Here is a 26,049-nt window from a genome sequence, read left to right as displayed (position 1 = left end):
GAAATAAGCAGGGGCGTCCGTGAAAAAGACGTTGCTTGGTTGGCAACATATGTTGCTTCAAAACCTGTATGTACCTTTCAGCATTAATGGCGCCTTCACAGATGTGTAAGTTACCCATGTCTTGGGCACTAATACACCCCCATACCATCACAGATGCTGGCTTTTCAACTTTGCGCCTATAACAGTCCGGATGGTTCTTTTCCTCTTTGGTCCGGAGGACACGACGTCCACAGTTTCCAAAAACTATTTGAAATGTGGACTCGTCAGACCACAGAACACTTTTCCACTTTGCATCAGTCCATCTTAGATGGGCGTTTCTGGGTGTTGTTGATAAATGGCTTTCGCTTTGCACAGTAGAGTTTTAACTTGCACTTACAGATGTAGCGACAAACTGTAGTTACTGCCAGAGGTTTTCTGAAGTGTTCCTGAGCCCATGTGGTGATATCCTTTACACACTGATGTCGGTTTTTGATAATTACCACCTGAAAGATCAAAGGTCACGGGCATTCAATGTTGGTTTTCAGCCTTGCCGCTTATGTGCAGTGATTTCTCCAGATTCTCTGAACCTTTTGATAAAATTATGGACCGCAGATGGTGAAATCCCTAAATTCCTTGCAAAAGCTTGTTGAGAAATGTTCTTAAACTGTTCGACAATTTGCTCACGCATTTCTTCACAAAGTGTTGACCCTCGCTTTTCATGGAAGCTGCTTTTATACCCAATCATGGCATCCACCTGTTCCCAATTAGCCTGTTCACCTGTGGGATGTTCCAAATAAGTGTTTGATGAGCATTCCTCAACTTTCTCAGTCTTTTTTGCCACTTGTGCCAGCTATTTTGAAACATGCTGCAGGCATCAAATTCCAAATGAGCTAATATTTGCCAAAAATAACAACGTTTACCAGTTCGAACGTTAAGTATCTTGTCTTTGCAGTCTATTCAATTGAATATAAGTTGAAAAGGATTTGCAAATCATTGTATTCTGTTTTTATTTACCATTTACACAACGTGCCAACTTCACTGGTTTTGGGTTTTGTAATTATTATCCATTCAATTTGATATAAATTAATTAGTTGAAAAATATATATTTTTTTTTAAAATAAAAATGATCAAAACATCCATTATTTCTTATGAAACAATACAAAATTACGCTCAAGCAGGTCATCTAGTACTGTACGGAATAAAGCTTGTCTCGTACCGAAAATAGCCAAGCCAGCAAGAAGAAGTTAGTGAATGAAGTAATGTTGCTATACAGTTTTATACATCTATAATTAGTACATTTATTTTGTAATTTAATTCAAGCGTGCACTATGTTGTTAAAGGTCGATACATTTTAGTTTGGTACCGGAAATAGTCTTTATCGTATCGTAAAATAGTCTATTTAACAAGGATGTACTCAGTGAACAAACTTATAATGTTGCTATAGTTTTACACATCAATAATTATTTAATTTAATTTGTTTTTTCATTCAATAGTGCAGTATATTGTTAAATAATCTAATAATAATAATTTATGGGCTTAACCCGAAGCACTGAAGCGCGTTAAAATTAAGTAGGCTGCATTGAAAATAGCGTGTTTATTACTTTGTTGTTGTTTTAATACTTTGTTAAATGTTTGACAATAATAATTTGCATGCACTTATTTTGAAAATATATAACATATGTTTGTTAAAATATCTATACTATAATGTTATTTAAATTAGGTTCAGGGAAAAAGTTATTATACGACCGGAAATAGTATCTCTCGTACCGGAAATAGTCTATTGAGCACTTAAGAAGGAATTAGTGAACGACGTTATAATGTTGCGATACAGTTTTTATACGTTTCGTAAATATATACTTGTACTATCATTCAATCGTGCATTTATATTGTCAAACGTCGATAAATTTAATTTTACTTTAAGGTTTATTTGAAAGCGCTGAAGCTAGTTGGAATTAAGTCGAGCTGCTTGTTTTAATACCGGAAATAGTCTGGGTCGTTCCAGAAATAGTACATTTAGCAAACAAGAATAATTTAGTGAACGAAGTAATGTTGCGATATATTAGTATGCATCTCTAATCAATACATTAATCTTGTAATTTCACTCAGTCGTACAATATGTTATAATGTTGTTAAACAAACGTCGTGAAGTTCGATCTTACTTTGAAGGCTTATCCGGAAGTGGTGCTCGTTCCCCCCAGTAGGCTTTACTGTAGTTGACATGTTAGCCTGTTTCTCTGTTGGACACTCCTAGCTTGGATCTCATTGCTCTGCTGGTTACTTCAAGTCCCCTCAGAAGGAAACCATGGCCGAGCAGGCCGCGGGATCCCCGCCCTCGTCCCGGCATGACGGTAACACCAGCTCTTTTTTGGGTTATGTCGGGAGAACAGTGGTGGTTAACTACCTCCGGAGACAGCATTTGGCGGCCTCTGCATCTTTTTGACAGCGTTAGCTTGTTAGCATCCCCGGAGCTACGTGTCACACACGGGCTGTCATTAGATTATAAACTCACGTTGCGGGTGTTTAAATGTGCTTAAATTGTCTATGTGCCACTATCGAGATGAAATAATGTGTGGTATTTCGCTAGAAGGTTACAGACTAGTCTAGAAACGTGTTATAACACAGTGGTTGCAGCTGCTATACCTGTCAATATCATGTTCCATACCTTCTAAGTGTGCAGGAGGTACTTGATGAGCCTTTATAGGTGATTGTTATGTGACCTGCACCTACCAGGAACTAAGTCCACCCCAGCCAGGTGGCCCAAGCAGCGGTGTAGGGGCCATGTTTGGGTCCTGCAGCCTTTTCTTGACAGCTTGTAAACAATCAGTTTTCCACCCATTGTTTGGCTATTTGAGTTTGAGTTTGAGTTGAGTTTGAGTTTATTTCGAACATGCAAGCATACAACATGACACATCAAAATGTCCAGTTTCACTTTTCAACATGTTCGAAAAGGAGTAGGAAGAAGCAGAGCTTATTTAATCCTACCCCTTTTCTTTTACATAACAGTTGCTAAAACCTTTGTTCACTCCCTGTTCCCAATTTATTCACAATAAAAATAAACAAATAAATAATAATTGGTGATATAAGTCATATTATATATAATGAGATAAGTAAGATTATTTTGAGAATGAAAGAATGGATGGATGGAATAAATCCAGAATGTTTATCATGGTTCTTCTTCTTTGTACTTTGTAAACACTTTAAGTTTGAAGAGTTTCTTGAAGTGGATCATATTAGTACATTGTTTGATTGCTTTGCTTAATCCATTCAATAATTTAATTCCACGTACTGATATACTGAAGGTCTTAAGTGTTGTACGTGCATACAGATGTTTTAAATTACATTTTTCTCTGAGATTATATTTCTCCTCTTTTTTTTGAGAAGAATTGTTGTATATTCATGGGTAGAGGTTATAGTTTGCTTTATGTATAATTTTAGCTGTTTGCAAATTCACTATGTCGTGAAATTTCAGTATTTTTAATTAAATAAATAAAGGATTTGTATGTTCTCTATATCCAACAATATGTATTATTCTAACTGATCTTTTTTGTAACACCGTTAATGAATGAAGTGTACTTTTGTAGTTATTTCCCCATATTTCTACACATGTTTGTGTAGAAATATGGTTGTTGATGTTGTATGATGTTTGCTGTTTGTGCAAAACTCAAAAACAAAATGTTACAATTGCCAAAGACACACAAAACCCCAACTTTTTTGATTGATTGAAACTTTTATTAGTAAATTGCACAGTACAGTACATATTCCGTACAATTGATCACTAAATGGTAACACCCGAATAAGTTTTTCAACTCGTTTAAGTCGGGGTCCACGTTAATCAATTCATGGTAACGTCTGTCTATCTGTGTTGGCCCTGCGATGAGGTGGCGACTTGTTCAGGGTGTACCCCGCCTTCCGCCCGAATGCAGCTGAGATAGGCTCCAGTACCCCCAGCGACCCCGAAAGGGACAAGCGGTAGAAAATGGGTGGATGGGATGTATGAGAGAAACGCTGCAAGTTTACAGAACAAAACAAAAGTTAGCCTGCCTGAGAGATATCCACCTCTAAAGACTCTGGAAGGGTAATATTTGACGTTGTGATGCAACAACGGCCAAGTGTTTAATAAAGACATAAAGTAAAATGTAACTTCTCGTCTGGGCATCCCCGCTCATGTCTTTAAAAGTAAACTGCACTTTTCTTTGGAAATATGCCTATCATTCACAATTAGAGATGTCCGATAATGGCTTTTTTTGCTGATATCTGATATTCCGATATTGTCCAACTCTTAATTACCGATTCCGATATCAACCGATACCGATATAAACAGTCGTGGAATTAACACATTATTATGGCTGATTTTGTTGTAATGCCTCGCTGGATGCATTAAACAATGTAACAAGGTTTTCCAAAATAAATCAACTCAAGTTATGGAAAAAAATGCCAACATGGCACTGCCATATTTATTATTGAGGTCACAAAGTGCTTTTTTTTTTTAACATGCCTCAAAACAGCAGCTTGGAATTTGGGACATGCTCTCCCTGAGAGAGCATGAGGAGGTTGAGGTGGGCGGGGTTGGGGTTGAGGTGGGGGGAGGGGGGGGGTGTATATTGTAGCGTCCCGGAAGAGTTAGTGCTGCAAGGGGTTCTGGGTATTTGTTCTGTTGTGTTTAGAATAGAATAGAATGGACTTTATTGTCATTATATCTGCATATAACGAGATTAAGGACTCCAATTTAAGGTGCGGTACTGGGAACAAATATGGGGTAAAAATAAATAAAATAAAATAAATTACACAGCAGGCAATAAAGAAAAAAACTAATACTTGAAATAAACAGACTACTATCCAATAAGAATAATAAGCAATCCTGTACAATATACAAAACACTATAGAAATACAAAATACTGTACAATATACAGAACAAGATAAGAGTACCGGAGTAATAAATAACAATCAGTGTCGGACATATTGCACTCGAAGGGTAATATTGCACAGTAGGGTATTAGGGTAGGATATTGTATAGGGGTGAATTATTATTATAAGTTAGAGTTCAAGATGGTGACAGCTCTGGGAAAGAAGCTGTCTCTCCGAGCCTGTTTGTTCTGTTATGTTGTGTTACGGTGCGGATGTTCTCCCGAAATGCGTTTGTCATTCTTGTTTGGTGTGGGTTCACAGTGTGGCGCATATTTGTAACAGTGTTAAAGTTGTTTATACGGGAACCCTCAGTGTGACCTGTATGGCTGTTGACCAAGTATGCCTTGCACACACTTGTGTGTGTGAAAAGCCGTAGATGTTATGTGACTGGGCCGGCACGCAAAGGCAGTGCCTTTAAGGTTTATTGGCGCTCTGTACTCCTCCCTATGTCCGTGTACATAGCGGCGTTTTAAAAAATCATATATTTTACTTTTTGAAACCGATACCGATAATTTCTGATATTAAATTTTAAAGCATTTATCGGCCGATAATATCGGCAGTCCGATATTATCGGACACCTCTATTCACAATCCTTATGCAAGACAAGAACACGCGTGTTTCTCTTTTTTATGCATTCTGAGTGGTAAAACACGGGCAAGTACGCGGTGGCTAACGGGAGTACACTATTCCGCCCATAAAGCCCTTTGCAAAAACATCCAAATACCGCCAACAATACTCCATTTAAATCTCGTCACCAAGTATTAGCAATATTGTTATTATAAGCGCTAACGCAGACAGACTATTTTTAGCGGTGCTGTGATCAAGGATGGTTTTCACTGCTGGACTCTAGAAAGAGGTTCCGCAGCCTCCATAGCAGAACCTCCAGGTTCTGTAGCAGATCTGTAATAGCTTCTTACCTCAGGCCGTAAGACTCTTGAACGCATCATAATAATCCCCTCAATTCCCCCCCAAAATGGATTATCTCGCTGGAATATAAAGACAATATAACATACATCTATAAACGTGGATGCATATGCAAAAGTGCAATATATTTATCTGTACAGTAATCTATTTATTTATATCTGCACCTTATTGCTCTTTTATCCTGCACTACAACGAGCTAATGCAATGACATTTCGTTGTTATCCGTACTGTAAAGTTCAAATTTGAATGACAATAAAAAGGAAGTCTAAATCTAATCACAGAGTGCATGCTAACTATCTTATGCTGACATATTGGCTGCTGCCGCTTGGCCTCTGAGTTTATGAAAGGTAATTATAGATTATAAATTAAGCCTTTTACCAGGACGGTGGAAGGTTGTAGCCATAAACCGAGAAGTTGGTCTACTTTGACATTTAATTTATACAGAGAAAGACACGAAAAGACGCTCGTTTTTACACTTGCGTGAAGATTAAGAATTATTCTTCATCTAAACGGGAAGATATAAACATCCCATCAGTCGGCATCCCGGTGAGAGCAGACATTGTACAGTAAGTGATTGTTTTATTACGTTCATAGTTTGTATTTCTTGTTCAGGACTTAGCAATACTGCTACATGATGCTTAGTGTTTCACTAAAGCGAGCTGTACCGTATATTCAGGTTCAAAAATATACATTTCTAGATCATCATTTTCCCAAATAAATCTTTGTGGTCTTACACAAAGTCTGCTATGATTAGTACTGTTGTCCTTGTTGAAAGGAAAAGCGACCATAAGGCGCCTGTGTAAATTATTAAGCCGTCGTATGCTTAAAAATGAACCAAATAGGTAAATATGACATGTTATTAGTAATGTGCCTGTTACTACATTACATATTTACTTAAAGCAAAAACGATGGAGGTTTTTTATAGCACTTTATTGGCAGAATAGATTGAATGCCATTACCTCCATTACTAGCTGACTTTTGCTAGAGTTAATTTACGAGTTAGAATGCATAAAAAAAGAAAAACATATGTGTTCTTGTCTTGTATAAGGATTGTGACTGAAAGCAAAAAAGTGCAGTTCCCCTTTAAAGATGTACATCTCTAAGGTCTGGACCGTCTGGCTGACTTCCTTCCTTCTTTTTAGATCAAAATAGAAACATTTGCACACAATTTAGAATAGCATGGTTTTCATTTTGACAATAAAACATGACTAAAATATATAAGTTTTTCTTTGGAAGGCAAGGTTAAGGAAATATTAGCAAATTATATATATACAGGAGGCTAAACCAATGGCGATACATTTCAGTATCGCCATGAAAATTGAGAGTTATGTGATTTTTAAAAAAATTTTTACTATACATGATTAAAATGAATCACGTTGGTTTTATATCAAAACGGTAAAAAAACAAATCCACCAAATTTTCATAAAATTATAATCAAAAGGGAAGGCAAGTATTTTCATACCAAAGACTATAAAAATGTTGCTTGGCACTCACCATCAAGGGTTGGAATTGGGGGTTAAATCACCAAAAAATTATTCCCGAGCGCGGCCACTGCTGCTGCTCACTGCTCCCCTCACCTTCCAGGGGGTGGAACAAGGGGATGGGTCCAATACAGAGGGTAGATTCACCACACCTAGTGTGTGTGTGACTATCAGTGGTACTTTAACTTGAACTTTTCTGCCCCCTAGATAATCAATAAAAAAATGAGTAGATATTTACTCTTGTAACAATACCACCACCCAGAAAAATATATATTAATGTGAATAAAATACGGAGAATCTTGCTTTTGATGAGAGATCAAGGAGTAGGGATGATACTCGAAACCGGTTTTCCCGGTTGTTTGATAAGAAAAGAACCGAGTCCTCGGACTCTAATCCCTTTTTGAGAACCGGTACCCGTTATCGAGACCACTATAGTAAAGGAAAAGAGTTGATTCTTTATTCGAATCCCGTCCCGACCAGAAAATGCTCCGTGGGACATCACAATAAATGACGTCACGTAGCTCAGTCATTAGGCGCAGATAGCGAAAGCAGGAAAACAATGGACGGGAAAAAGCGCTCCAAGGTGCAATAAAGTTCAAAACAAAAGCTATAATCCATCGAATAACTTTACTGAGATTTTAGCAGGGTAAAACACATGACGAACACTTTTACGTCCAACCGGAAACATAGCAACGCACCTCCTTTACGTTCTTAAAACAACCGCAGCACATACATATATATACAACATATCTCCCTTTTTTAACTTTTGTTTTTCTTTCCTTGTAAACAAAACAAAATCACACTGTAGATGTGTTGTCTGTCTAATTATAAATAATGCAGACGAGGCGTGTTGGCTGAGTTCTTGACGTTTACTTTCACAGCGTGGCAACATGCAACACTTTTCGGGGCTACCGCGCATGCTCGTAACTCCCGTTGCATGCTGGGTAGTGTAGTTGTTATATTCTCTAGCTCATAACATTTTTCCCCCATAAAGAAATAATGTTAACTCAATAAAGTGTATTTCTTTTTTTAGCTTTAACTTTTCATTTATTAGCATTGTAACCACATTTGCAAATAACTTTTCTCTTCATAGAATGTTCTTTCAATAAAGAAATAAAGTGCAAAAATGTCAAAGCATCATAACAAACAGTTATGTCAAATAGCAGCAGAAGTGCACTTTTTGGAGAGCTGTATTATTTTCAGTTTTGTGCCCAAGGGACTGATTTTATTTAACACTATATTATTATTTATACACCTATAGTGATCACAGAGACAGGTTGTTTTTGTGTTACTGTATATATTTGTTTCTCTGAAAAATCCCACTTAATATACTCTGGGTAACAACAGTCAATATTTATTTATTTTATTTTATTTTTCTAGGTGGGTAACAGTCAATATTTATTTATTTATTAGATTTTATTTTTTTATTATATAATAAAAGTGAGCTTTTGTTAAACCAAATATTGTGTGTTTTTATCCATATACAACAACCTATCTGGACTCGATAAGAGAATCGATAAGGAATCGGTTCGATAAGAGGATTCGATAATAGGCTCGAACTCGATAATTCCTCATCAAACATCATCCCTATCAAGGAGTAGAACTAAAACAACCGAATACCTGTTTTGCTTCATAGAAACATACATTTTTTATACAGTGCAAAGAAAAATATTTTTTCTTGAATTATATTTTTAAAGTCCGATAGCTTGATTAAAATAATCCAACATTTAGATTTTTGTGAAAAACTAAAGAAATAGAAATAAAGATTCTCAAAAAATTTGTCGATGCATGGATTTGTATGAGACCGTGGTATTTTACTCTACATGGCCTATACCAGGGGTCGGCAACCCACAATGTTGAAAGAGCCATATTGGACAACGAATACAAAAATAAAAATCTGTCTGGAGCCGCAAAAAATTAAAAGCCTTATTTAAGTGTTATAATGAAGACAACACATGATGTAAGCGTCCATATTAGCTATATGAGCCTACTTTCAAAATGACTATGTGTCGCAGCCTGACGCAAATCTTCGTTGACAGAAATGTTGAAATATTTATTCTACACATTTTTACAACGTTAGTAAACCACAGGCTTTTCAGAGTGTGAGATAACTCCTGGAGATTACTGGCTTAGAATGTCCAAAGGTATAGATGTGTGTGTCCAAGTTAAAGGAAACGGCAGGCTATCTTCTTCTAGTAAATTTATTTGCAAGCTGGGTAATGTTTGCTGTGGTCTATAACGGCACCATATGTTGCTCCAAAACCTGTATGTACCTTTCAGCATAAATGGTACCTTCACAGATGTGTAAGTTACCCATGCCTTGGCACTAATACACCCCAGTGTTTCCCACACATTCATTTATTTGTGGCGGCCCGCCACGAAAGAATTAAGGCTACCACAAATAGATTTGTATTTTTTTTTAATTTTTAAAATTTATTTATTTATTAATTTATTTATTATTTTTTATTTTTTTATTTATTTTTTGTCCAGTCTAGCTTCTCAGGCAAATCATATAATTGATGTAGATGCCCATATCGGCTGTTCAGATTTACTATACAAAAAAGAGAAGTGTAGGATCAAGATTTTTGGAGCTCTTGTTCAGTGGATCAGATGTTTGATGAAGCTCTGTGTCTATCTACCACCACTACTGTTTTCTGTTTATTTGTTACTGACTGTGGCAGGACACCTCTGCCTCTGTTTCACTTTATGTTGCTGGTAAATAATATGGTTGTAGTAGTAGGCTAAAGTTAAATTATTTAGTATGCTCTAATTAAAGGGGCAGAGCTTTGAGAGACATTTTAGCTTTTATATTTTTATAAGATATATTTTTTGTAAGAACCACAATTAATAAATATATTTCAGTGAATAACTTATTGTTCAAATCTGTATATAAATATGTACATAAAGTGTTGTAATTATATTGTAAAATGGATGGATGGATGGATGGACGTTTAAAACAAAACTGTTATTATTAATTAGTAAGTATACATTTTTTGAGCCTTTTTAGAGAAAATCATATCATTGTAGTCAATTATGCAAATTACTCGAAGATGTCATGTGACCACGCCCATAGCCACGCCCATAGTCACGCCCCCACCGCCACAGGTATCTTGGCAGTTTATGGGAAACACTGCACCCCCATACCATCACAGATGCTGGCTTTTGAACTTTGCGCCTGTAAAAATCCAGATGGTTCTTTTCCTCTTTTTTCTGGAGGACACAACGTCCACAATTTCCAAAAACAATTTGAAATGTGGACTCGTCCGACCTCAGAATACTTTTACACTTTGCATCAGGCCACCTTAGATGAGCTTGGGCCCAGCGAAGCCGGCGGCGTTTCTGGGTGTTGTTGATAAATGGCTTTCACTTTGCATAGTAGTTTTAACTTGCACTCACAGATGTAGTGACAAACTGTAGTTACTGACAGTGGTTTTCTGAAGTGTTCCTGAGCCCATGTGGTGATATCCTTTACACACTGATGTCAGTTTTTGATGCAGTACCACCTGAGGGACCAAAGGCCTGTAATATCATTGCTTACGTTGAGTGATTTCTCCAGATTCTCGGAACCTTTTGATGATATTACGGACCGTAGATGGTGAAATCCCTAAATTCCTTGCAATGGCTGGTTGAGAAATGTTGTTCTTAAACAATTTGCTCAGTTATTTGTTCACAAAGTGGTGACCCTCGCCCCATCCTTGTTTGTGAATGACTGAGCATTTCATGGAAGCTGCTTTTATACCCAATCATGGCACCCACCTGTTCCCAATTAGCCTATTCTCATGTGGGACTTTCCAAATAAGTGTTTGATGAGCATTCCTCAACTTTCTCAGTCTTTTTTGCCACTTGTGGCAGGCATCAAATTCCAAATGAGCTAATATTTGCAAAAAATAACAAAGTTTTCTAGTTCGAACGTTAAGTATATTGTTTTTGCAGTCCATTCAATTGAATATAGGTTGAAAAGGATTTGCAAATCATTGTACCCTGTTTTTAATTTACATTAAAAACGTGCCAACTTCACTGGTTTTGGGTTTTGTATATGTGTATATATGTATACATATATGTATGTTTATGTAAAAATCTGCTGTACAATAGGTGTGTCCCTTTTTCAGGAACACTTGTACAAAAACTCACAATAGTAGAGATAGAGTGCTAAAAACGTTATGACAGACCACCTAAAAAAACGGAGTGAAATTTAAAAATTGTTTTTGTGAATGAGAGACCCAGAATGTACATGAGAGTAAAGAATGTATGATTTACAATATTAACTATGAACGATAAAACACAGAATATCAACATATGAACGTCGTTGCCAGCCTGAGCTGCTGGAGTTGCTGTGATGGAGATTACTGTAATAACTCTTATATCAGTCAAAAGCGCATATTGTAACTGTTGAAATACTTTCTATATTTCAAGACTTACGGTAATTTGAAAACAGCACTGCACATCATAATTGCGGCTACAGTTTTGATGTTAAAAGTCTAAAAATCATGGATTTTTAGACCATGCCGGATCGAAAATCTTAACAAGCCATATTTTGTCCAGGTCTGACCTTTGGTATTTACAGTCAAACCAAGGGCTAGTATCTCTGCTTCCTTATATTTTCTGGTCAGCCCATTGAGTAATTCAAGCACTGCTGCCACCTAGCTGGAAGTTTGTGTATTGTTCAAACATTTATAAAGACGCTAATACTGTAAGGCCCCCTAATGCGAGACGAGACTATCTAGCTACTGGCCTTGCCTCCTTAGTACTTGGTAGATGGGTTTCACTTCTCACATTACTTATTCAGTTGCACTGTTCATGCTGCAGCGTGCACTAAAGTCCTGTACAATTCTGACCTGACTGTGTGGATTGTAAAATAACTGCCACGTGCAAAAAATCTTTTAATGTGTTAATCAAGATGAAGTTGTGATGTAACAGTTCAGGCCAGCATGGAATGCTCCACGATCAATGGACGAAGGGTTATGAAATACATACAGTATGCATCTCTGTGCTAAACGTCTGACTGTACACCGTCTAAGAAGCCTGCATTATTAATAACTAGTGATCCTGTTTGACAGTCTGGCCTGCTTTAATGCTCCAATGTTTCTTACTGCTTCCGTTCGTTGGTCCCAGACGAGCTCCAGCAGCGAGAGGAGGCCCTGGAGCGGCAGAGGGCCGAGTTCGGCAAACTCAAGCAGCAGCTCGAGGCCGAGTTCAACCAGAAGCGAGCCAAATTTAAAGACCTCTACTTGACCAAAGAAGGTGTGCACGCCGTCATATCTGAATTGTTGTTTGTAACGATGCATACTGTTGATACTAGAGCTATTAACAGCGGAAATGCCCTTTTTTGTCCACTTTTTCATGCACTCCTGATAATTATTAAAGTTGAAAAAATAAATAAGTATAAATATCAAAGATGTATAATATATATATATATTAGGGATGTCCGATAATGGCTTTTTTGCCGATATTCCGATATTGTCCAACTCTTAATTACAGATACCAACCGATACCCATATATACAGTCGTGGAATTAACACATTATTATGCCTAATTTGGACAACCAGGTATGGTGAAGATAAGGTCCTTTTTAAAAAAATGAATAAAATAAGATAAATAAATAAAAACATGTTCTTGAATAAAAAAGAAAGTAAAACAATATAAAAACAGTTACATAGAAACTAGTAATTAATGAAAATGAGTAAAATTAACTGTTAGTTTAGTACTATTAGTGTGCTTACGGACTGTATCCCTTGCAGACTGTATTGATATATATTGATATATAATGTAGGAAGCAGAATATTAATAACAGAAACAAACAACCCTTTTGTGTGAATGAGTGTAAATGGGGGAGGGAGGTTTTTTGGGTTGGTGCACTAATTGTAAGTGTATCTTGTGTTTTTTATGTTGATTTAATAAAAAAATAAAATAAAATAATTTTTAAAAAACGACACCGATAATAAAAAACAAAACGATACCGATAATTTCCGATATTACATTTTAAAGCATTTATCGGCCGATAATATCGGCAGACTGATATTATCGGACATCTCTAATATATATATACAGTATATACTTTGCTCCCATTTTTCATGAGTTGAACTCAAAGATCTAAAACTTTTACTATATGCACAAAATACCTATTCCTCTCAAATAATGTTCACAAATCTGTCTAAATCTGTTACTGAGAATCTCTTCTTTCCTAAGAAAATCCGTCCCACCTCACAGGTGTGGCATATCCAGATGCTGATTAAACAGTATGATTATTGCACAGGTGTGCCTCCGGCTAGGGGGTCAGAAAAGCAGTCAGTATCTGGTGTGACCACCATTTGCCTCACGCTGTGCAACACATCTCTTTCACATAGAGTGGATCAGGTTGTTGATTGTGGCCTGTGGAATGTTGGTTCGCTCCTCTTCAATGACTGTGCCAAGTTGCTGGATATTGGCAGGAACTGGAACACGCTGTTGTATACGCCGATCCACAGCATCCCAAACATGCTCAATGGGTGACATGTCCGGTGAGTCTGCTGGCCATGCAAGAACTGTGATGTTTTCAGCGTCTAGGAATTGTGTACAGATCCTTGCAACATGGGGCCGTGCATTGTCATGCTGCAACTTGAGGTGATGGTCTCGGATAAATGGCACAACAATGGGCCTCAGGATCTTGTCACGGTATCTCTGTTCATTCAAAAGGCCATCAATAAAATGCACTTGCGTTTGTTGTCGATAACATACGCCTGCCCATACCATAACCCCTCCCCCACCATGGGCCACTCAATTCACAACGTTGACGTCAGCAAACTGTTCTCCCACACGACGCCACACACGCTGTCTGCCCTGAACAGTGAAAACCGGGATTCATCCGTGAAAACAACACCTCTCCACTGTGCCAGACGCCATCGAATGTGAGAATTTTCCCAATCAAGCCAGTTACGACGACAAACTGCAGTCAGGTCGAGACCCCGATGAGGACGACGATCATGCAGATGAGCTTCCCAGAGACGGTTTCTCACAGTTGGTGCAGAAATATTTTGGTTATGCAAACCAATTGTTGCAGCAGCTGTCCGGGTGGCTGGTCTCAGATGATCAGGGAGGTGCACCTGCTGGATGTGGAGGTCCTGGGCTGGTGTGATAACACGTGGTCTGCGGTTGTGAGGCCGGTTGGATGTACTGCCACATTCTCTGAAACGCCTTTAGAGACATCTTATGGTAGAGAAATGAACATTCAATTCACGTGCAACAGCTCTGGTGGACATTCCTTCAGTAAGCATGCCAACTTCACGCTCCCTCAGAACTTGCAACATCTGTGGCATTGTGCTGTGTGATAAAACTGGACATTTCAGAGTGGCCTTTTATTGTGGGCAGCCTAAGACACACCTGTGCAATGATCCTTCTGTTTAATCAGCATTTTGATATGCCACACCTGTGAGGTGGGATGGATTATCTTGGCAAAGAAGAAATGCTCACTAACACAGATTTAGACCGATTTGTGAACAATGTTTTTGTGTGTATATACTAAAAATTTTAGATCTTTGAGATTAAACTCATAAAAAATGGGGGCAAAAACAAAAGTGTTGCATTTATATTAGAGATCTCCGATAATATCGGCAGTCCGATATTATCGGCCGATAAATGCTTTAAAATATAATATCGTAAATTATCAGTATCGGTTTCAAAAAGTAAAATGTATGACTTTTTAAAACGCCGCTGTAAGGAGTGGTACACGGACGTAGGGAGAAGTACAGAGCGCCAATAAACCTTATAGGCACTGCCTTTGCGTGCCGGCCCAATCACATAATATCTACGGCTTTTCACACACACACAAGTGAATGCCATGCATACTTGGTCAACAGCCATACAGGTCACACTGAGGGTGGCCGTATAAACAACTTTAACACTGTTACAAATATGTGCCACACTGTGCACCCACACCAAACAAGAATGACACACATTTCGGGAGAACATCCGCACCGTAACACAACATAAACACAACAGAACAAATACCCAGAACCCCTTGCAGCACTAACTCTTCCGGGACGCTACAATATACACCCCCCGCTACCTCCTACCCCCCCCCCCCCCCCCTTACTACAACCTCGCCCCCCCCAATCCCGCCCACCTCAACCTCCTCATGCATGTCCCAAATTCCAAGCTGCTGTTTTGAGGCATGTTAAAAAAAATAATGCACTTTGTGACTTCAATAATAAATACGGCAGTGCCATGTTGGCATTTTTTTCCATAACTTGAGTTGATTTATTTTGGAAAACCTTGTTACATTGTTTAATGCATCCAGCGGGGCATCACAACAAAATTAGGTATAATAATGTGTTAATTCCACGACTGTATATATCGGTATCGGTTGATATCGAAATCGGTAATTAAGAGTTGGACAATATCGGATATCGGCAAAAAAGCCATTATCGGACATCTGTAATTTATATTTTTGTTCAGTATATATATAGCTGGTATTCTGACACGTGATTTCTTCCCGCATGTGAAAACCAGTGATGGTCGACCAAACCAAGCTGGCTGTTGTACATCAAGCAGCGCAAACTATCTAAGTACAAAAGAGGCTTAAATCTTCCTGCAAAAAGCAGATACGAGCAAAAAATCTAACTATGCAATGGAATAGACACTAATAAAAAAAACATTTGTCCAGTGATATCAAGGATTACGTCGGTCTCGTTCTCAGACATATCGAACAGATGAAAACTTGGAAAAGCGTGGAGGTCTACAACTTTTTTGTGTGTGGCTGGGTCAAGGAAATTGGTATCAAGACAGTCCCAGATAAATACGTATCGTTTTTGCTCGGATAAGGATGCATTTCATGTTTTAACTTTGCGTCTAAGATGCCTTGTTTGTTGCTGTTGCACACGCCGTTTACGAGTAGTGTGCTTTTTCCCGTCTTTATCAAAATATAACTATAGATGTCAACATTGTGTATTTGCTGAAAGCTTCATTAGTAATTGCTGCCTTTGGTAAAAGCTGAACTCTTTTGGGTTTTGCTCACAGTTGATTTCCTTCATATAGACATACCTTTTCAAAACACTCCTAGCAAACATGTGTTTAAGAAATACAAATAATATCAAGATGATACTTATTTGGGAAATAATAACCGTCAAAAGTATACTAAACAAACCTTTTAACGAAGTGATCACTGCAAACCCATGCATTCTTTGTCTGTGCTCCCTTGGACTGTAGTGTGTGCTGCATGCTTTTGTCGTCGTCGTTTCCACAAATCTTGCACTTTTCCGCCTTTTTTGATAACCTCTTGAGAAACTCTGAAGAAACATTTATCCCTTCTGCGATTTGAACTGTCCGTACAGCCGAAATCAACACAAGTATAGGGCTTTTTTTTTTCTTCGAGAAAGGCTAAATGGCGCCTATCGTACCCATTGAGAACAGAGCTAGCTTGACCACCACATATATATTTAATGGGCGGGACATGAGCCAGACATGACGTCTGTAACATCCCAGCAATACACACACATATGTACATATATTTTTTTAAATATATTTTTTCAACTTTAATAATTACTTGGAGTGCATGTAAAAGTGGAAAGAAAAGTGTCGTTAATGAACACGAACAGAAACAGAACACATGTAAACGCGGCAAGGCTCAAACTGTTCAGTCAGCATTAATAGCGCTGATAAGTTGATCGTAAACAACAGTACGGGAAAGCTAAGTATCAACCTTTTGAAGTGCATGCAGGGGTTTGAAATTATGAATGGTATTTTGGTCAGCTGTTTGTCATCAGAACATTTGTCAACTTCTAGGAGCGGCCAAACATGTATTTATTGTACTTAAAACAATGGTATGACGTGCATGTGAAAGTGGAAAGACAAACCCTGCATGAGCTTGGATAGTGGAATTTTAAAGCGCATGCAGAGGAAGGTAAACCTATAGGACACTGTGGTGTTCGCCTTCCTCTCTCATCCGTCATCCTCTCCTTTTTTTCCATCTCCAGAGGAGCTGAAGAGGCAAACGACGGCCCTGGAGGCCGCCCAGGCTGAGCTGAGCGCCATCCAGGCCGAGCTGTCTCAAGCCCAGGGCGAGATGGAGAACATCAAAGCGGTGGCCACCGTGTCGGAGAACACCAAGCAGGAGGCCATCGACCAGGTCCGCAGCCAGTGGCAGGAGGAGGTGGCCTCGCTGCAGGCCATCATGAAAGGTAGAAGAAAACTAAAACACTGTCACTCTTCTTTGTTTTTTGTTTGTAATGCTCTTGTCCTTATTCAGACACCGTCTGCGAGTACGAGGTCCAGTTCCACCAGCGTCTGGAGCAGGAGCGAGCCCAGTGGGGCCAGTACCGGGAGGCCATGGAGAGGGAGGTGGGAGACCTGAGACGCCGGCTCACTGAGGGCCAGGAGGAGCAGAATCTGGAGAACGATATGAAAAAAGTAGACTCTCTATTTGACTCATATTGGGATTGAACCATTTCAACAGGACAATGTAGATGTTTATGGGGCTATAAAATGTTCTTCGAGGCTCAGGAGGATGCGGAGAAGCTTCGCTCGGTGGTGATGCCCATGGAGCAGGAGATCGCCGCACTCAAAGCCAAGCTGACAACAGCCGAGGACAGAGTCAAGGAACTGGAGGCGTCGAAGGTTTGTCTACGTTGCACACAATGTAATTAACCAATTTACTCTGCTGTAATTACACAGCTCTGCTGTAATTGTGTTTATTCCTGACACAATCCAGCGACTTGGCACTGGGATTTTTTGGCATCTACAGCCTTGTTTTGTTCATCTTCTTTTTTCTAATTTCCAATTATTAATGTTTTTGTTCTGGCAGGTCAAGGAGCTCAATCACGTTCTGGAGGCCGAGAAGTCTTGCCGCACGGACCTGGAGATGTACGTGGCGGTGCTCAACACGCAGAAGTCGGTACTGCAGGAGGATGCAGAGAAACTGCGCAAAGAGCTACATGAAGGTAGTGGATTACTGACCATGAATACAAGACGGGAAGAAAGGTTTTGTTTGGGGAGTTTTTGTTTCTGTGCTACATGTTGGTTTATGCATATTTCTTAAGACACCTGAATATAATGCAAAAAAGAATAAGAAAAGCTAGGACACGCTTTGGAGAGTTTTAGTTTTGTCACAGCAAATCGAGTAATCTATCGATTAATTTATTTGTTTATTCAAATAACGGACTAAAGCCCCCTTTCTCGACTCAATGTGTATTTTAGGGAAAATTGTTGAATTACGTGTCACATTGAAATTGCGCTTTGACCACGGGAGCATCGCTCTGTATTACTTATATATAGGGACGTATATTGCTAGGAGTTTATTGATACCAAATCCAATATCGATATTTTTTATCGATACCGGTATGTATCAGTACTCTTATCGGTAACATATGTAATTGGTGTAAAAAAAATATGTGAAACATTTTTTTTTTTTTACCATTTTTAATAGCACAAGTGGTTGTACACCACCAACATCATCTAACATCTTTCAGCAAAGGAGTGTTTTTTCAACACCTGTTTTTTAAGTCTTAAACAAGTCAACTATGTTTGCAGTGCAAATTGCAAAGCAGTCGTTATGTCATAATCTTGTAAAGACACATATCCATCACTGTGTTTTTAATAATTACAGTTACACTCGGCTGGAAATAATATTTTTGCATGGCATTCATGTGCAGAGCACAGACCTCTTACGTTATATATCATATCAAATATATATTATAAATCAATACAATCAATTATCATGTTAGGTTGGTGTGCATTTTGTAACAATAGGAATTGTTTTTTGTGTTTATGTTGCACGCAGACTTATTTAAGTGACAATATTGAGGGTTGACAGCTACAGATGTATTATGTCTGTGTAGACATGTCCACTATTACTATCTAAATAAAAAAGGCCCAGTAATTACTTCAATTAAATTTTTTTTGAGTGGATTAATTTTGGCCTGTGGATTATTGGGTCGCTACGAGTACGGTGACTGAAGCGCTGTATGTAGGCGGCCGGATGTAAAGCGTGTTTGCTTAAAACTGACTCTTGCTTTTATGAGCGTGCGTGATTTTGAAGGACTTTTGAGGAAATATTTCTGCGTTACAAACTTTTGTGTGGTGATGCTTCCTTATTTGTGTATATTCCAAGCTAATTATATCTACTTGTGTCTTTTTTATGCATGGCACAGGCACTTGAAGGGAATGTAACAGCGTGGATAAAAAAATACAGATAGCAACCAGGTGATATAAAACTAATACAGTAAAGAATCTTTGAAGTCTTAAAGAACCAAATCAAAGAAAATACTCTGTGATAAAGTATAATAAGTGACAATCTAACAATGTAACACATACATGTTTTAAAAGTTATTAATTGGTGGAGGGGTGTTTGATTTTTGGACCAGCAACTTGTTAACATAGATACAAGAGGCTTTATTGGTCATCGAAGTAATGCTATTGGGAAATACCAGTTCCGTTTAAAAATGCGAACATTTCACCACAATGTCTGTCTCTCACTTTCACTCAAAACCTTTGACAGCTTCCTGTTCAATTTGTCCTCTTTTTTTTCTTTTTTTTTAAGCTATCTCTCTTTATCATCACTCTGCTGTAACCGCCTCTTTCCCCAGACACTGAAACAGGCCACAACATCGGCAGCGCGAGATTCGCCTCTCTCATGTTTGCCCTATTAAAGGAGTCTTTCACTCAAAAAACGAATCATCAAAGCAACTAAATACAAATTGATGCTTTTTTTCTAATCCAATTAATCGGTTCATTTACTCGAAGAATCGTTGCATATGCTGGTTGATGTATGATACAACTGAAAATAACTCAGAAGTGACAGGAAGAAAAGCTCAGACTCTCTTTGGGACGTTTTAGTTGTGGCCCCACATGTTGGTTTATTTACAGTATGATTGTCAAATACCCCAAATATAAGACAGGAGTGACAGGAAGAAAAATTTGGACTCACTTTAAGAAGTTGTATTTTCTGTACCGCATGTTAAATTATGTGTACCGGTAATTCTCAAGACCTTTGAAAATAAGACAGGAGTGACGGGAAGAAAAGCTTAGACTCGCTTTGGGGAGTTTTAGTCTTGGTGCCATATGTTAGTTTATGTACAGTATAATACTCTCATGTTGGTTTATGTACAATACTCAAGACCACTTAATATAGAACAGAAGTGACTTGAAGAAAAGCTTGGGTTTGCTTTAAGGAGTTTGTGTTTCTACACCATATATTGGTTTACTCTCAAGACCCCTGAACATAAGACAGGAGTGACAGGAAGAAAGGCTTCGAGTACCTTTCAGAAGATTTTGTTTCTGCACCAAATGTTTGTTTATGTATAATGATCAAGAACCATAAATGTGAGACTGGAATGACAGGAAGAAAACCTTGAACTCGCTTAGGTACATTTTTGTTTTGGCACCACATGTTGGTTTATGTATAATATTCAAGGACACTGAATATAAGACAGAAGTCACAGGAAAAAAGCTTGGATTTGCTTAGGGAGATTTTAGTTTTGGCATCACATGTTGGTTTATGTATAATTATCAAGAACCCCAGACTGACTGTTGTCAAGGTAGAAGGCGCTCGGTCAAACCAGTCTGCTAACAGGTGGCAGCGCCTGGCGACTTCTCTCAGTCGAAGCAAGTCGTATCTTTTCTTCCTGTCACTCACACATTCACACATATCGTTAACAGCCAAGACCTGACCAATAATTGTGTCGTTAGAAAATAGATTTATGGTTGTCCCGTATTGGGTTCATTATACGGTTGGAAGTGAAGTCCAGGTCAACTTGACTCTGAAAGTATGCATGCTAGGAGCACGCGTGATGTGTTCAAGGACGAGCGGAACGTTGACTATCCAGATTCTGATGGTGCAAAATTGCAGTTCTTAGAAGTTACATTAGATTCTTCCACTTGTTTGTCCGAATAGTTCCTGCAGCGACGGGTTTTCCCCTCAACTTTTGTCGTTTTTTTTCTGCTTGTTTCCGTTAAGTGTGCCACAAACTGGAGCTGGAGCGTCAGCAGCACAACCAGCTCAAGCACACGTGGCAGAGAGCCAACGACCAGTTCCTGGAGTCCCAGCGCCTCCTCATGAGGGACATGCAGAGGATCGAGAGCGTGCTTTCGTCAGAGCAGCTCCGGCAGGTGGAGGAGATAAAGAAGAAAGACCAGGTGAAGCTTTCGGAGGCCTTTTTGCTTCCTATTTTCATCCCCAGCTGCATTTTTGGTTAAGATCGATGAATTGAGTGAGCAGACTCCAGACTGAGCTATTGACTGAAAGAGGAGCGTCCATTACAATCTCATCGCTACATAAAAAGAATGTGTCTCCTAACTGATGCGGTATAAGATTCTGCTTTTTTATTATTATAATACAATGGCCAGACGTTCACGTGTGATGTACATACCGTATTTTTCGGACTATAAGGCGCACTTAAAATTATTTCATTTTCTCAAAACTCAACAGTGCGCCTTATAACCCGGTGCGCCTAATGTACGGAATCATTTTGGTTGTGCTTACTGACCTCAAAGCTATTTTATTTGGTACATGGTGAAGTGATAAGTGTGACAAGTAGATGGCAGTCACATATAAGAGATACGTGTAGACTGCAATATGACTCAAGTAAACAACACAAAAATGTTATATGTTCCATTGAAAATACAGAATTACACACGGCACTCAAAAATCTATCAAAATGTTTTAGTGCGACTTTGGTAAGCTACGAAGCCGCACCGCTTGATGGATTGTACTGTGCTTCAACATACAAGTATTATTATGGTGGGTGTATAAGGTAAGACATATTATCTGGTGTTTTGTTTCGCAATATTATGGAAAGAGACTTTTCTTACCTTCTGATCTGTATTTGGGATCTGCAAACGACCTCCTTTGTAGTCCGTGCCGACAGCGTAGTTGATAAGCTTCTTCTTTTTCTCTATCTTCTTGTTATGGGACATTCATCCTCTGCTGTTGCCATTTCTAATATAAAGTAGTGTAAAGTTCTTACTTATATCTGTTAGTTAACTCGCCATGAAAGCGCTAAAACATACCGGTATAGTGAGTGTATATTATTCACCCAAGTTATTAGAGAGTTCCGGTCGGACGGTTTTTCCCGGGACACATTTCCGGCGTTGTTATTGCACTAGTGAGCCCCGGATGAGGAGATGCTGCTCCGTCATTGATTGAAGTAAAGTCTGAATGTCATTAAAACAGTTAGCTCCATCTTTTGACACTTCTTCCACTCCCATCCTTTGCACGCTATACCGCTACAACGAAGATGACGGAGAAAAGACGTGGCTGAAGGTGAGCCACGTAAATAAGAGCGCCCACAAAACGGCGCATCCTGAAGCGACTGTCAGAAAACGCTTGAAGATAATCTGTAAAACATAATCTATGCAACATTTTGACCAAAGAACTACCATTACATTTTATGTAGACCACAAGGAAGTGTTTTCAATTAATAAAAAATAAAATAAAATATGACCCCTTTAATGCGCCCTATAATCCGGTGTGCCTTTTGTATGAAAATAAACCTGACGCGACCCACTCATCGGCAGTGCGCCTTGTAATCCGGTGCGGCCTATGGTCCGTAAAATACAGTAATGTATTGTCTGCCGAGTGTACTGTTACATTTTATTTTTCTGTTCCAGGAGGAGGACGAGAAAGAAATGCTGAGCCAAGTGAAGGATCTCCACGAGGAAGATGGCGGAGACAACACGGAGCCCCTGGAGGATTTATTCCTCGGTCTCAGCGTCGAGGAGGTAATCGGATACGGGCCCATTATCGTCTGATATCGCGCTACATTCCCTTTGAGTATTGTAACGGTATCTTCACTGTTGTCTTTTTGCGTGTTATAGTTCTTGCATTCATGACACTATGAAATAGGATCTCTTTATAATGTCAATGCATTCCTAGGAATGAATGGAAATAGAATTAAGAGGATAGGACAGGATAGGTCTTTATTGTCATTGCACAAGTACAACGAAACTTTGTTGTACTTGTAAACTGTTGCCATCATAAAGCCTCTAATAAGTATACTGGCACAAAAATAACATTTTATTTTTATTACTGATCATATTAGTGTGAAAATAAGAGAAATATAAATATATGAATATTTTACATTTGTACTTAAAATTTTAAAATAAACTACCACCGTCAAACATAAAAAGAAAAAAACACTGTCGAAACTTAAATACATGGGTACATATTATATATCATTGTTACTTAACCATAGGGCCGCGGCCCATTATAGGGCAGCGAGCAACCCCAAGAAGGCGGCCAAAAAATATTCTCAACTGTGGTTGCAGCTGTACTCGGTTGCAATACACTTTTCCACCACTTGTGGCAGTAATGACTAGGGATGTACAGAGTAGTGTAGAAAGAGAATGGCCAACTCGGTTTGAGGCAATCTCCTCAGTGATTGGTCAAAAGGCACTCATGTGACTACAGGGCACCATGACTGCTACTTACTCTGCGCTGATGCAATGTGTTTGCGCCACTTCCTCGTTAGTTTTTCAACAAGTAAAAATGCCCTGCTGTGCAGCATGGGGCTGCTCCACCCGCAAGAATTGTGGAAAGCTTTTACATCGCTTTCCCCACAACCCCGAAAGAAGACAAGTATGGTAAGTGAAGGTTCGCCATCAACACGGGAGAGCCACCAAATACAGCGTCTTGTGCCAGGTAAACACGACACAACATCTGTGTTTTGTTCAGGAGAGAACACATAGAAGCTAATACAAATAACAGAAATATGAACAAATTAAAGAGATGATTTGACAAAAACAGACTATCCTTGAATCTCAGTAAAACTAAAATAATGCAATTCGGTAGCAGCAGAAGAGAAAGTCAAACATAAATACAAATAGACGGACATTGAATGAGTAAAATAAACCCCATTTTGGGTTTAATAATAGATGAGAAAATGAACTGAAAATCTCATTAAAAATGTACAACATAAAGTATCAAGAAATACGTCAATAATGAATAAAGCAAAATATGTTCTGGACCAAAAATCACTCCATATTCTCTACTGCTCACCAGTGTTACCATGTCTGAATTATTGTGCAGAAATATGGCTAAATAAGTACAAAAATACACCTATTCACTTGGTGTGTTACAAAAAAGAAAGATCAGTTAAAATAATAATAATAATAAGGTAACACTTTAGTATGGGAAACATATTCACCATTAATTAGTTGCTTATTAAAGTAACAAAGACTTAATTTAGAGTTATTTAGACACTAGGGGAACATATAAGGGTTAGGGTTAGGATTAGGGTTACTAATAAGCAATAATTCTGAGGTTATTGAGGGAAGACTCTTAGTTAATGGCTTACTGGTTGTATAATAAGGCCATGCAGAATAAGGCATTAATAAGTACTTTATAATGACTAATTAAGAGCCAATATTATACTAATTTGCATGTTAATAAGCAAATAATTAATGGTGAATATGTGTTTCCCATACTAAAGTGTTACCACGAAGGTTACCACTGGCTTATACTGTGTCGAATGGGTGCTACAAATACTTTTAATACGATATGTTTTAATTGCTGATGCAAGTTAATTGATTTTTAGATGCGCCAGAAAATAACCCGTTTTGTACACTGTTGAGGTGATTCAATGATAAGTAGGGCGTAAATGTGTTTCTGTATAGTATTTCTCCAGCAATGGTCATGTGGTGACATAAATGATGGTATTTTGAGAGGTAATCATTGAACTCGGACATCACTGAAGGCCTAGGTGGGAAACGTACGGCCCGCCACTGGTAATGAGTGGTACATACAGTGATTACAAATACAATTTTCTCTGTGATTGTTGGTCCAAAGCTAATGAAGATTTTGGCAAAATGAAGGTAATAAGTAATTTTTGGGTCGTTTTGTGTATTTTTTACATTTATTGCGCCGTCGGGTGCATGAAGAGTGCCTGCTGGTCACGAAGCACTGCAGGAATGTAGCAGGAGGATGCGTCAAATATGGCTGCAAAGTTATACTTACACTGAATAAAAACATGTTTTATTGTAAGTTTATGATCCCGAGTATGTTTAGAACTATATGTAGACGTATTATTTTGGTTTATTTTGTCAGAGAAACAGATGTCAAAACGACAGCAAATGCATGCATCACAGCCACACTCGTCCTTGGTAGCAGTCATGGCACCTGTTGTTAAGTTGGCCATACTCTCTCTATAAACGACTGATGACAATATCAAACAAATGGAAGAAGGCTGGAGCGAAAGTCCTAGGGAAGTTTCTTAAGCACAAAAATTATGACTAAAGTGGTGAAGCTGTATTTTCATTTTATTTCAGAAATAAGGTGTAAATGTTTTTTTCTTACCCAGAAGCATACGACCTGAATATTATTTCCTGCTTCATTTAGATAATTTCTTTGCTTTATGTCCCCCTCAGATGCCGACCAACCACAGCGCCCACGGCTCCATGCACTCCCTGGACGCTGACTTGGTGACGGGGGGCCTGGCGGACCCTTACAAGGACAACTTGCGAAGAGTCCAGTCGACAGACAGCCTCGGTTCCTCGCTATCTACCCAGCAGGGCCTGGGCGGTCAGAACCACAAGGCCAAGTCAGCCAGCCACTTGGACGAGTCGGACTTTGGGCCCTTAGTGGGGGCCGACTGCGGGGTCGCGGACATTAGTTTTGGCGAGACCTCATCCATCAGCTCCATAAAACTCACAGCCAGCCACTTCCTGCTGACAAAAGACCAGGAGAAGGCCATTAAAGCCATGACGCCCGAGCAGGAGGAGACGGCGTCGTTGCTGTCCAGCATCTCGCAAGCCCCCGACACTGCTTATTTACCTCCTCCAGGCTACCGGCTGGTCA

At 38.8% G+C, this 26,049-nt stretch overlaps 1 protein-coding gene across 2 annotated transcripts in view; it reads left to right on the top strand.

Moving 5' to 3' along the window:
- Positions 1–2,057: 2,057 nt before the first annotated feature.
- rabep1 (rabaptin, RAB GTPase binding effector protein 1) overlaps positions 2,058–26,049 on the top strand; it is a 47,647-nt gene continuing 23,655 nt past the window's right edge. The window contains exons 1-9 of one of the 2 annotated variants that reach the window (XM_062048970.1): positions 2,058–2,327; positions 12,402–12,530; positions 17,237–17,440; positions 17,509–17,669; positions 17,757–17,876; positions 18,064–18,199; positions 21,214–21,392; positions 22,866–22,976; positions 25,620–26,049. The exon at positions 25,620–26,049 is cut by the window's right edge and continues 32 nt beyond it. In XM_062048970.1, the coding sequence (XP_061904954.1) occupies positions 2,282–2,327; positions 12,402–12,530; positions 17,237–17,440; positions 17,509–17,669; positions 17,757–17,876; positions 18,064–18,199; positions 21,214–21,392; positions 22,866–22,976; positions 25,620–26,049 (1,516 nt within the window). In that variant the 5' untranslated portion in view covers positions 2,058–2,281. The remainder of the gene's footprint in view (positions 2,328–12,401; positions 12,531–17,236; positions 17,441–17,508; positions 17,670–17,756; positions 17,877–18,063; positions 18,200–21,213; positions 21,393–22,865; positions 22,977–25,619) is intronic. The other variant, XM_062048969.1, reaches the window with a different exon arrangement.

Source organism: Entelurus aequoreus, linkage group LG05, assembly GCF_033978785.1.
Source record: "Entelurus aequoreus isolate RoL-2023_Sb linkage group LG05, RoL_Eaeq_v1.1, whole genome shotgun sequence".
NCBI classification, from domain to species: domain Eukaryota; kingdom Metazoa; phylum Chordata; class Actinopteri; order Syngnathiformes; family Syngnathidae; genus Entelurus; species Entelurus aequoreus.
The sequence above is the reverse complement of the archived record's forward strand: the minus strand, read 5'-3'. Positions and strand labels throughout refer to the sequence as shown.